Genomic DNA, 14,149 nt, shown 5'->3' on the forward strand with positions numbered 1-14,149 from the left:
GACCCAGTATTTGGGACACAATGATGTTCAGAGAAATTGGTAGAGTCAGAGGCAAATAAAGGGATAGAGCCACCAGAGCTGAGTACTTACTGAGTCCTCAGTACTGAGCTGGGCTCCATGAATCTTCACAGAAAACCCTGAGATGTTTTTGTCCTCATTTGAAACATTTAAAACTGAGCCTTAGAGATTAAGAAAGTTCTGCAAATACACAAAGTTTGTAAGGAGTGGAGCTGAATTTTGACCAGGCTAAGTTCTTTTCTTTTTCTTTTTTATTGGTGCATTACAATTATACACAATAGTGGGACTCATTGTGATATATTTCTATATGCACATAACATATAATTTGGTCAATTTTATTGCCCATTACCTCCTGTTTACCTTCTGTTTCCTTCCACTCTACCCTCCCCTCAATTCCCAACCTCTATTCCCTTCCTTTTTCATGAAAATCTCTCTTTTCTCCTCTTTTTTCTATCTTCCACATATGAGAAAAAAATATACGGCCTTTGACTTTGAGACTGGCTTATTTCACTTAACATAATGTTCTCCAGTTCCATACATTTTGCTGCAAATGACTTACTTGCTTTCTTCTTTATGGCTGCCTAAAATCCCATTGTTATCTATTGTGCATTTTCTCTATCCATTCATTCATGACAGGTATCTATGCTGGTTTCATAACTTTGTTATTGTGAATAGCATTCCGATAAACATGGGCATTCATGTATCTCTGTACTATGCTGACTTCATTTCTTTTGGATAAGAATCAAGGCTAAATTCTTCTAATGAACTAGCTGCCTCTCACCCAGAACCAAGAGACTATCCCTGGGTTTCTTGTGGTTTAGCCAAGGTTTGATGATATAAAAGCCAAATTCCAGCTCCCAGCTTCGCTTGTCATTGTAAGTATATCCCAATCAGTTATATCCTGACCTGCTTACTTTTCATGTCAGGGCATAGCTGTAGACTTAATTTTCCATTGATTTACCTTCAAGAGTTAATAGCATTTAAACACAACTTGGCAGCATTTCATCAATCTCCCCATCCTAGTGCAGAAATATAGACTCGGTTTGCATTTATTTGTTTGGAGGATTTAAATTTATTTCTTTTTTGTTTTGTTTTCTATTGCTGCTGCTTTTTGAAAAGCACTTTATTGAGGTACTGTTGACATACAAAAAGCCATATATACTTAATGTATACAATCTAAAACATTTGGAGGTAGATATATACTCATGAAGCCATTACCACAATCAATCAATGCCATAAACATATCCATTGCCTCCAAAAATTTCTCCCACATTAGTTAGTTAGTTAGTTAGTCAGTTAGTTGTTGATTGCTAAAGACACTTAAATAAGATCTCAGGCTTATTTCACTTAGTATAATAGGAGTTTTGTTGTTGGTTGTTTTTGTTTTTGTTTCATTTGGTTTTTGTTGGCCTTCTGAAGTGAGAGATTTGAAAGGTCATTCTGATTTTATATTAGAGAAAGGAGTTTGCTTAGGTAACTTCCCATATCAATAATTTAGAAATAAAATACACCCACCATACTCAGTTCTATGAAGAAGACATCTTAACTACCAGCTCCTGGGACCAAAACAGCAGCTCTATTAGGCGAAAATCTCTCTGATAACTGAAAGACAAGTGAAATAGCCCCCTATTAACCTTTCTGTCCTCACTGCCACCTCCCTTTCTTCCTTCCCACCATAGAGACACATACTGAGTCTCAAACTGTCATATGTATGAGCACTCATTCTACCCTGAAATAAGGTACTGGGAAAATTTAAACTAGGATGTAGGCAGTTGTCTGGAAGAAATTTTTAGTAGATTATATAGACACATAATGCATCCACATTATGAAAAAATGTCCCAGTTAAACTGAGTTTTTGCAATGATTTTATGATACAGAATTATAGTAAATTTCTAAGTTCCCTCCAATTCCCTTTAACAAAATATCCTGGCCACCCATATGCATGCAACAAAGGACAGCAGGGAAGAGGGTCAAGGGAACCCTACAAGGAGTGACAAATTGATTCTACGTCCTTTGAATTCTCTTACCCTGAAGGCCATTTGTCTTTCTCAGCGGAGTTCTTTGGTCCCAGTAATCCAAGCTTCAAAAATCTTCATGTTAGATATCATATAGAGGGACACCTATAGTCACCATCTTTCCAATCTTTTTCATAGTTAGGGTTGGGGGCAGTAACTGACCCTAAAAAAGCCCATCCATAGGCCCTAACAGAGTTCAGCACAGCTGGAAGTGAAAGAAAGAAATTAAAACCATTATACAGACAGCTGGGCATTCAAAGCCATTCTGCTTTAGCTGTCAGCAAGTTGCCCAACTCCTACTCCCCCTTATAATTAATCCCAGGCTCCATACAATTATCTATGGGACCATGTGCCAGGATCTGAGTCAATTTTCACAGCAGGATATAAGGAGATAAATCACAGGGGGTCCAGGCCTTCCCAGAGCACAGGACCAAGATGGAGGAATAGGCATGGCCAAAGCTGAAACCTCGGGGAAGAGCAGGGTCTGCATCGCGTTGGAAATAAAGTGGGCAGGTGCACAATACTGCAGAGGATGGGGTGTCGCTCATCGAGGCGGACTTTTAAAGAGGATATTCTAAGAGGTGGAAAACATAAGAACATAGTGGGAAGGGTAAGACCAGTTTGATGAAGAGAGGATTAAGGCAGTGGACATTTATCGAGTGGTTGTGGTGTCTACTACCGTGCCAGATTCCCAGGGCCCAGAGTCCTTGAATGTGGATGCCCCAGTGGAAGTTCATATTGAGAAGAGATGAGGAAATGGAATCACAACCAACTTTGTCAGGGTTCATGGTTGGTATACTAATTAGGTAATTTCCCCCTTCTTTCAAAGGTCTGGTGTTTTCTGCAATTCTTACATCACTAGAAAATTACTTCTCTCCAACGCTGTTACGAGTCATCCGCCTGGCCCGAATCGGCCGCATCCTCAGGCTGATCCGAGCAGCCAAGGGGATCCGCACGCTGCTCTTTGCCCTCATGATGTCCCTCCCTGCCCTCTTCAACATCGGGCTGCTGCTCTTCCTCGTCATGTTCATCTACTCCATCTTCGGCATGGCCAGCTTTGCTTATGTCAAGTGGGAGGCCGGGATCGATGACATGTTCAACTTCCAGACCTTCGCCAACAGCATGCTGTGCCTCTTCCAGATCACGACGTCAGCAGGCTGGGATGGCCTCCTCAGCCCCATCCTCAACACAGGGCCCCCCTACTGTGACCCCAATCTGCCCAATGGCAATGGCACTAGAGGAGACTGTGGGAGCCCGGCCGTGGGCATCATCTTCTTCACCACCTACATCATCATCTCCTTCCTCATTGTGGTCAACATGTACATTGCAGTGATTCTGGAGAACTTCAATGTAGCCACGGAGGAGAGCACCGAGCCCCTGAGCGAGGACGACTTTGACATGTTCTATGAGACCTGGGAGAAATTCGACCCAGAGGCCACCCAGTTCATTAACTTTTCTGCCCTCTCAGACTTTGCAGACACTCTCTCAGGCCCCCTGAGAATCCCAAAACCCAATCAGAATATATTAATCCAGATGGATATGCCCTTGGTCCCTGGAGATAAGATCCACTGCTTGGACATCCTCTTTGCCTTCACCAAGAATGTTCTGGGAGAATCAGGAGAGTTGGATTCCCTGAAGGCAAACATGGAGGAGAAGTTCATGGCAACTAATCTTTCAAAAGCATCCTATGAACCAATAGCAACCACCCTCCGGTGGAAGCAAGAAGACATTTCAGCCACTGTCATTCAAAAGGCCTATCGGAGTTATGTGCTATATCGCTCCCTGACACTCTCCAACCCTTCCAGAGTGCCCAGGACTGAGGAGGAGGCTGTGTCACACCTAGATGAAGGCTTTGTGGCATTTATGACAAATGAGAATTGTGTCCTTCCAGACAAATCTGAAACTGCATCTGCCACATCTTTCCCTCCATCCTATGACAGCGTCACTAGAGGCCTCAGTGATAGAGTCAACATGAGCACATCCAGCTCAATGCAAAATGAAAATGAAGCCACCAGTAAGGAGGTGACTGCACCAGATCCTAGTGAGAATACTCCAGCTGGACATGTCCAGCTCTGATGTGTCCCTTCACTATGATGACTTTCCTACTACAGAGGGCCCCCCAGCTACGGCCTCACCGATGCACGTCGCACAATGTCGGAAATGGGCAGGGAATGTAGTTGGTACCCATCTTTGAAAAGGTCCCCATACAACAAAAGTCAAAAGCCAAGATTATCTCTACGTTGACTTCACTTCTGAATTTCAATATCAAATGATGGGGTTCTCTTACCATCCAGAAAACATCACCGGTCTATTTATTTTAGTCATGACCAGGGATTTTATCTACCTAGACAAATTTCTCAGGACTAGAACTTTCAGAGATATGTATGGTAAGGACTCTGCTGAAGGTCTGCGGTTGTCCTCTTTGAAATACCACATAGAGATGTGCGATGTTATTTAGGAGTTTGCATGATTGCATGTTGAGAACTTCTGGACAACTTCTCCAACCCAGAGTAATGCCTGTGGTCTATGCCATGAAATGCCTTTGAGAATTCCATTAAAACTAATATTTTTAAAAGTATGTAAAGACCACTGTTATATCTTAATTTTTTTTTTCAGTGCTGGGGATCGAACCCAGGGCCCTGTGCTTGTAAGGCAAGCACTTTACCAACTGAGCTGTCTCCCCAGCCCAAGACCACTGTTATATCTTAAAGCATCACTTTTTCTTGATTAATTTCTTAATGTGTTACTGACATGTATTATAAGTCATTTCTCCTCACTTTCAGGGATCCTGATATTTTGTAGTTGGAGTTTGAGGCTGGGGAGGGCCACAAGGAACACTGTCCTGGAAGCTGGAGAGTCTGGTTCTAATCGTAACTCTTCCCACCAATTGCCTGGCTGGCCAGAGCTGAGTTCTTTCCCCTATGAACCTGTTTCCCCATATGCTAAATCAGTGGGAGTGGGAAACATTCTGTTTTGCCTAGCCCTTCAGTCTTCTGTGGTAGAATTCAGGGGTGCCCTGTTCCCTTTAGATGGGAAAAACACTCTCCATTCCAATGGCCAGATCTTTCTGCTATGAGGCTACCAAGGCAGTTTTTGGAAACATTCCAGAGCCTTTTTACATCTCATATCAGACCTTAAGAAGGAAGGTTTTCATATATCCCTGGGGCTAGGGACTTCATAATTAGTATAACCAAAAGAAAAGGAATATTTTGAAAAAGATGATCTGGTAGATAAAAGGTATGGCCAGTAGTTCTTTTCATCCATCTACCAATTTATTAAAATCCTGTTATAGGGCCGACATTGCTCCAAGTACATGAGATAAAATAGGAGTTAAGCTCCAAAAGATGAATTGGATTTATTCAAAGAATGGAGTAAGGGTTATCAGTAGAGTATATTTAGGCAGATGAAGAATAACAAAGAGTTCATGTGGCTACCTAGGACATAATGAATCTTAACAGCTATGATCTTGTATTAATGCTTGGGATAGTCCCAGCCTCAGAAAGATTAGGTCGATTAACTGGATATATAGTTGATCGTTTTACAAGATTTTCCACTGGCATAGAGGTTGATCCATCTGATATGCCTCATGAAAGCAAGTTTTCTGGGGCTTACTCTCCTTCTCTCATAGTTTGACCCATCAGAAGCAGAAGGCTTTCAAGATGCTTGTTGGCAGTTGCCAGTACCTACATAGGCAAAATAAGATGGTGCTGGAATAGCAGCCCAAAGTAGCTACCCTCTGGCATTAGGTTTGTATGCCACTGAACCAGAACGCACAGATATTGACCATACAACTTCTTCAACATCTTCAATCCCACGCGGTCAATTAAAACATCAACTGAAATGACAATAGCCCAAGTGTTTATAAGACAGCTAGGTAGACAGCTTAGGGACTGGCTTATTTTTATAGTGTTAGGTGCAATCATTAAATATATCCAGCCATCAAACTAGTTTTACTAAGTAGATAATATTATTCCCAAAGGCTTTCTTATCACATCTTTTGCCTTTTGTTGTAGGTAGAATTGTGACCGCCTCCCAAAAAATATATTGAAGTCCTCTTTTTTATTAATTTTTTATTTGTTCTAATTAGTTGTACATGACTCTGAATCATGAATGTGATTTCATTTGGAAATAGGATCTTCTCAGATGTAATCAAATTAAAATGAGGTTATACTAGATTAGAGTGGTCTCTAATCCAATAACTTGAATAATAATATGAGAGAAGTTTGGTCAGAGAAGAATACAATGTGAAACACATAAACACACGTGAGGTAGACAGCTATGTGAAGACAGATGAAGCTGCAAACTAAGGAATGGCAAGGATTTCTGGTAACTATCAGAAGCAAGGAGGAGGTGTGGAAGGCAAGGATTCTCCCCTGGAGACTCCAGAGAGAGAACAGCCCAGATAATACCTTGATATTAAATGTCCAGCCTCCAGAAATATGAGAATGAATTTCTGTTGTAAGCCACCCAGTTGGTGGTAATTTGTTACAGCAACCCTAGGAAACTAATATGCTCTACAATTTTTTCCATACACATGCATTTCCCAAATTATAATGAGAACCATTAGAAAAGGGATACAATAGATCTTGCATTACTCAGAGCTTTTGGAAATGTATCCAATGCAAATGCTAGATTATTCTCTGAAAATTTCACTAGATTCAGTTCCAAATTTTATCCAGGGGTTCAATTACAAGGTAGGAATTCTAATTCCAGGGCAGCAAACCTGAGACATTCAAGGAAGATGAACAGCCAAAGGTATATCATCAACCTCACCATCAGAGATGGCACTAGAAACTCTGTGCCCAGAATATGTAAGGACACTTCAGCACTGAAAGGAGATAAGGCCCAGAACAATGGTGCTGACTATGTGGATGTCTGGAACTTGCAAGTTCTTCAATAGATGCTCCCGTCATAAACTCCACCCTAATTTTTATGACATTAAACTATGCAACACAGAGACATGGATGGCAAAGTACATTTGAGAACATTCAGTCAATCTAGAAGAGTGAGTAGAGGAGAGACTTGGTGTACTAAAGTTATTTGCCTTAAGACAAAGGTAGGGGCTGGGGTTGTGGCTCAGTGGTAGAGCACTCACCTGGCATGTGCAAGGCACTGAGTTTGATCCTTAGCACCACATAAAAATAAATAAATAAAATGAAGGTATTTTGTCCATCTACCACTAAAAAATTTGTATATCTTAAAAAAAAAGACAAATGTAAACTCACTTTCCAAAGTCCTAGGGTTGCAAAATAAAACAGACCCTCAGTCTAGATTTGAGCACAGTTTGAACATTTTTAAATAGACTGATTAATTAAAAAGTCATTCCAAGATTTCCAGTAGTGACAGGGTAGATTATTTAAATCACTCCTCCCATTGAAAACATCAACAGCATTATATAAATACTGGACAATAATAACAGGTAGTTGGGAGGACATGAATAGGATAGGGTTCATAAAGTTTATTATTATCCAGAAGGATAGTAAATGTTTTTATTATTGTTAGACTTTGGTAAGTTAAGAATGCATTACTTAATTACTAGAGTTGTCACTAATAAAACAAAAACAGAGTTTCAAAACTAGGATAGCGGAAATAAGCTAAGAAACAATCCACCAATTTAAAAAGTCAGGTAAAAAAGAAGAAAAATAAGAAATGTAGAATAAGAGGAACAAGTGGAAAAGACAGAGTAATGTGGTATATTTGAACACCAATATATTAATAATTATACTAAATGTAAACAGATGGACTAAATGCTCCAGAATACAGACAAAGAATGTCAGGCAGGACTCAAAAAATTCAAATAAATGATATTTACCAAGTGATATACCTAAAACCTAAGGTTAACAAAAAGATAAAAATAAAAGAAGAAATTATACACTATGCAAATGTTTATCAACTAAGTGCAAAATACATATTTAAATACTTAAGGAACATTTACAAAAATAGTTCATATACAAAAAGAGCTATAGAATAAGACTCCAAAAGTTTTCAAAAGACAAAAGGCATAAAGTATATATTTTAAACTGCAATACAACTTAGCTGAATATCAATAGCAAAAATAAATTGACCCAAGCATGTATATGAACACTTAAAATATGGCAAAAATGGGATAGCTTAGCAGTGCACAAGAGGATCTTTGTATAAATGGTACTGGGGCAATTGTGCTTTCAAAAGAAAAATATTAGAGTCCTAACAAAACCATACTCAAAAATCAATTCCAGGTGTATTGAAATGTGAAAGGAAAATATGTTAAGCTTTTAGAATAAATAGAAATATGTATGTACCTGCATAATAAATAAAAAACAATGACTTAGACTACATTAAAATCTACAATATCAGTTAATTAAAATATACCTTAAGAGTTAAAAAGCAAGTTACAGAGTAACAGAAAATATTTCAAACATTTATAGGGGCCGGGGGTGTAACTTATTAATAAAATGCTTGCTAAGCACGCATAAAGTCCTGGGTTGGATCCCCACAACTGGGAAAAACACACTTAATATCCAACAAAAGTCTAATATTCAAAGATTTTTTAACTTCTACAAATCAATATGAAATACACAACACAATAGAAAAATGGTAAGAGAATTGAAGTGGCACTTCACAAAAGAGGAAATCTGAATAACTAATAAACATATAAAAGGGTGCACAACCTAATTAGTAATCATGGAAATACGCAAATTAAATCTACAATGAAAGGCCTTTATACATCTATCAGATCTGCAAAACTTTTAGAGACTAACGAATATCAAGACTTGGCAAAAAAGGAAAACAACAAGACCTCTCAAGCACCACTGGAACGAGTGTCAACTGGCACAAGTATTTTGCAAAAGAGTTCAACTTAACCTAAAGGAGTTGAAGATACATAAGCTCATGTCTCAGAGAAATCTGTGCACACATGATCTAGGAGACATGTACAAGATTTCTTATGGACATTGTTCATAACGAATCCAAATTTGAGACAACCAAGGTCCATCAGCAGTAGAATAATTTAATAAATTGTTATATCTTTTTTAAATGTAATTTTATGCAACAATGAAAATGACAGATAGCCTAATACCAGTCTATAAATGAATCTTACAAGTATAATATTGAATGAAAGAAGCCAGACCCACAACTACATCTACCATATGATTATATGAGATTCAAAAACAGGCAGAATTAAACTGTATTGTCTAGGAATGCATGCAGGAGTCTGTCATTATGAAAGTCAGGGTAGAGTTCCCACCAAGGGGAAGGAGTCATTTGTGATTTGATGTTGGCAATGTTCTAATTACTCACTCTTCATGAGTGTTGTCTTTATGTGTTAAGCTAAACACATTTATCTAATTCCTTTTCTGTGTGTATGTTCTATCTCGCCATTTCAAAAATAAAAAAGAAACTTTAAATGGCTCAGCTTAGATTCTTCTCTCTCTTCGCAGAAGTAATTACTGTCTTCTACTCTCAATCACGGCATTTCTATCTTGGACTTGGATTATTTGGGCAGAGTGTAAAGGGAGGAGTAGGAGTTCAGTAGTGGGTAATTTAAAAAGGAAATTCTAGGGAGAGGGAATAACAACTGTGCAAGACACAGGAGACGTGCAAGAGTGTGAAGAGTTTGGGGAAATATAACCAAGATGTTGGGAAGCAAGCACAGGAGGGAGGGTGGTCAGTGAGTGCAATGCTCCCAATGGCCGCCAGGTTTACATCCCTAGGAATCACTTTGGATGGTGTCATGAGTGATACTAAAACTTTAAGCAATCCGCCTAGCACAGGACCCCAACAAATTAGCAAGGACTGACCACATTGCCAAAAGCATGCTTCTGGAGGTCCCCTGCTGTGCCCAGGTACTAACCCTCTGGTTGTTGGATTATGGAAAGGTCTAGAGAGAAGCCCCAAAGAAGGCACCGGGACATCCGGGACAGGGAGGGTGGATACCACTTAGAAGGCTTGAGGCAGTAGCTGTTTACTAGCCAGCACAGGAATAGCTCACTGTACCTGTGCACATGGACCAGATTTTAGCTTTTGTTGTAAATAATAGAAATCCAACCCAAATTAGGTTGTGAAGAAAATAATTTCAATCTAGAGATATAGCTGGATTTGGGAACTCAAATGGTGCCTTCGGGATATCCTCTCTCTCCCTCTTCACTCTGCTTTCTTCTATGTTGGCTCCCTTCCAAGGCAGACTCTTCACATGTGGTGGCAAAGATGGCCCTGCAATCATTAACATCTTTGATTTCAGAGTGGAAACTTGAATCTTTCCCAATGATTTCAGCAAAAATCCAGGGAGACATATTGTGTCCAGCACACCGGCTACTCGCAGATCATGTGTTCACCCTGGGAATCTGGAGCTAAGCTGAGAGCAGTTCCCAAACAAGAGTTCTGTTACAAAAAGGGGAAACAGCAGATGAGTGGGATAAAACAATAGCTGTCTGCTACATTCCACCCCTTAGCTGCCCAGTGTCCACACACATCCTGCTCTCCAGACATGCAATATCAAAAATACCTAGCCCACATAATATATCTACGCTTTCCCTCTTCCCACACAAAGCCACACTTTGTCTTCCCAAAGGGAGACAATGCGAATCCTCGCCCAATCCCTGCATTCAGCTTGAAGCCAAGAGTATGTCAGTAATATCTCAGCAAGTCCTGTTAACTCTACTTCCCCAAAATACACCCAGGTGTAACCGCTCCTTACTACCTTAACAAATCTCAGCTTTATCCAAGTCACCATCATCTTGTACAAGCATTATATCAAGTCTTCCAACAAATGCTCCATCTCTCCTCTTGTCCCCAACAGTCCATTACCAAACAGCAGCCAGAGCTCAAAATCCATCCACAGCTCCTATAGTACTCTGAATAGCTGTTATTACAATGGCTTTACATAATCTGGTCCTCACTCCTCTCTGACATTTTGTCCCCTCCCACCCCGATGCTCACTGTGCCTGGCCCACATGGTCCTCCTTGCTGCTCCTGAAACTCTCCAACCATGCTCTTGACTCTCTGCAGGAGTCCTTGGAACTCGCCTTTCCCTCAGTCAGAATATGGCGAGTCTCATTCCTATTCTTTCTTCACTTCTTCCACAGTCAATCTGTCTAATTGCCAGTCATATCCCCAGCACTTACCCCCAAACCCCCTGCTCTGGAATATCATATATATACTTGCTTATTGCCTGTCTTTCCTACTAGAATATTAGCTGAGGACAAGGACTCTATTTTCTCACTGACATATTCCCAGCAACCAGAAGAGTGCCAAAGTAAATTCACAGACATTTGTCACATGAGTGAATGCCGTCTTCTTGATCAGTGCAGAAGTTGCTCTCAGCACAGTATCCAAAAGCTAACAATTCATTCAGAATACAGAAGTATAGGATCAACACACCATCTTGGATTTTTTTAAAACTTGTTTTACAAGGGAGAATTCACATCCAGAAACATACATCCACAATATGGCCTGAAGCATATGCCCTTGCCCTAACAGTGGAGGGTCTTCTTGGTCCTGCAATCTGGGAGAATTTCTCTACTGCCTATTTCCTCATGAGACAGAAACATCAGATAAGACTCCTTCTTTGGAATGAAAAGTTTCCTCACTTCCTGTGCTGGCACCAGTGGGCCCTGGAAGTAGTCTTCAGGTTTGATTAATCATGGGCCATTACTTGCCTGGACTGAAGTTTCTCTGGCAATGTGTGTCCCTTACAACCCTAATAGAATTTCTTATCTTGCATTTTACCGATTTGTTAGATCTTATTGGGTTATGGTCTTTCAATCTAAACTTGAACCTGGGTGTTGCTGCCTTTGGCAATAGACCCCTTGCCAACACACTTCTATTTCCAGACCTTCTGTCTTTTCACACCATTATTAGGTTGGGACAGAAATTTGCCTCTTTCCATTTTGCAAGGCACAAGACTATAAGGCAATAAAAGCTTGGGTTCACAGACAGAAAAGGCCTCCCTTTCAGCTTTCTTATGGGCCAGCTTAGGCAACGTTTGTTTTTCTTTGTGTAACTTCACTAAGCCAGCCAAAAGTATCCTATAGTTTTCCAAATCCTAGAGATTGTCCCCTAATTTAAGTCCCTTAAATTGTTGCAGCAAGAGGTCGGCTGGGTTTCCAGATACGACAGGCCACATTTAAGAGCATGATAGAAATTTCCAGATTTAGATCTTGGGACAGGAAAGTCTCAGTGTCCTACATCCCATTTCAATTTGGCTGATGCCACATTTTAGGATCTGTTAAGAGTAACACCCATCTCCAGGTATCAATTTTTGTGTCAGTCAGAGTAACAAGCAACACAAACCAGATCCAGCATAAGAAGAATTTACCAGAAGGCTACTGAGAATCTCACGGAAAGGAAGTAAATGCTGAGTAAACAGGAGGACCTCAGCCAAGGCTGAACATGTTCCTGGGCAGCAGAAACTGTTAAAGAGGGTCTTTCCAGGAGGCTAGGAGCAGTCCGTTATAGGTTTTGTTCTTGAGGGTGTCCAGTCAGAATTCAAATTCCCAGAAGAGAACAATTGATGGGTTTAGCGCTAGTGAAGAAAGGCAGGGGCATTTTGATTGATAGCTCCACCAAGATTACATGCAATTGCCTCCCCTGATGGCCTCTCAAAAAAAATAATAATAATAAGACATTATTACCAAAAGGAGGAAGGAGACTGGGTAAGCAAGAATTCCCCATTGTGTTGGATTCCTATTTCATAAAGATCCCTCTGGTGGCAGTGACAGATTAAGGTAGAGGCTGAATTTAGGGCCGGGGAGGTTAGGTAGAAAGATGGGCTCTATGGAGACCTGAGCTATTGATTTGTTTAGTTTTTCAAGGAAATTGATTAAGAGTCATTAAACCTATTCGGATAGGATGCTCATGACATGGATGGGGTGCCCACTCCCACCTTCTAGTGAGAAGGTCAAGACCTTTTCTTCCAGATGAATACTCCCTCAGTCCCAAATCAGCAATGGACTCTGACCCCAGAAAATTGTTCGTACATTCCCTGAAGTGGAAATATATTTGAAGTGTGTCCTCCTGAGGAGCCCCAGATGAGTCATCACCCAAATGAGTTCAGGTGGAAAAAGGCAGGATTTGCCTATGGGCATCGAAGACATAACACGAAAGTTCACGTCTACCGTTGACCTTTTAAAGCACCAGTTCTGACAATAGAACTAAAAACAACAACAACAAAACTCAGTCGCTATAATTCACTGTACAAAGATGACAAATTATAAAGGGTTATACAGAAAGAAGACTCTTTTTTTTTTTTTTTTCCTGACCAGAACTGAGTTCTTTGGTTATTAGAAATGTGGCCGCCCCTGCTTCCTGCTTTCAGATTTAATTGCATTATCCAGCTGTAAAAAGGCACGTGGGTGCCTGTTGAAGAATGAGGCACCTTGTAGTTGGAACAGGGAACCCCAGAACCACTGGGAAGCTACCAATGTCTGCAACCGATCCACACAGAAATGCTCAACTCATCCACTGAGCAGCACGGTCCTCTGTTGAGTGCATGCTCTGGACGGGAGGAAGGAATGACCCGTTGGATTCTGGGGTTTCTGTTGCTTGTGTCACCACTTCTCTGAGCGACTTTCCTTGACTATACAATGGGAGCAAAGACTCCTGCCCTGCCAGGCCCACCAAAGAGGTTCAGAGGGAATAAAACTGCTTTATAAGTGTTAGGAGAGGAAAAGAGCTTCGTGAGGGGTCCTTCCGTTGGAACCATTATGGAATTCTTCAGCAGATGTGGAGTGAGTGTCTAACTTCCAGAGCTGCCTCCTAATGGAGCAGAATGACACACCAGGCCCTCTCTCTCCCTGAGGAAGAGGTAGAAGGGCTCGAGCCCTGCCTACAACTACCCGCTTGAAAGCAGACTTTTCTTCACTTCCTGTCCGTGTCGCTCTGAATGCCCCATCCTCTGACCATCCTTAATTGTAAGTGCTCCCTAGAGTTCAGAGTCACCCCTCCTCACCAGGTCTCTCACCTGGCTTCAACACCTCCAAGCTACATTCAGCTCATGCCCCTTCCCCTACCCAGCCTCCAGTGCCCTTCCCCCTCTTGAGGGTACCACTCACCTCCCATCCACACAGTGTGGACACTCAGAGTCACCCATGCTTACTGCCAGTCCATACACGCCATCCATTGTTAGATTCTGTAGTCTC

General features: G+C 41.0%; 1 protein-coding gene across 1 annotated transcript in view; it reads left to right on the forward strand.

Annotated features, from left to right (window-relative positions):
- The window catches only part of SCN10A (sodium voltage-gated channel alpha subunit 10), a gene marked incomplete at its 5' end in the record, with an annotated part of 94,377 nt that extends 89,801 nt beyond the window's left edge, over positions 1–4,576 (forward strand). Inside the window, 1 exon segment of the mRNA XM_079115630.1 lies at positions 2,863–4,576. Within this exon segment, the coding sequence (XP_078971756.1) occupies positions 2,863–4,109 (1,247 nt within the window). The 3' untranslated portion in view covers positions 4,110–4,576.
- Between the last annotated feature and the right edge of the window lie 9,573 nt (positions 4,577–14,149).

Source organism: Sciurus vulgaris (assembly GCF_902686455.1).
Source record: "Sciurus vulgaris genome assembly, chromosome: 16".
NCBI lineage: Eukaryota > Metazoa > Chordata > Mammalia > Rodentia > Sciuridae > Sciurus > Sciurus vulgaris.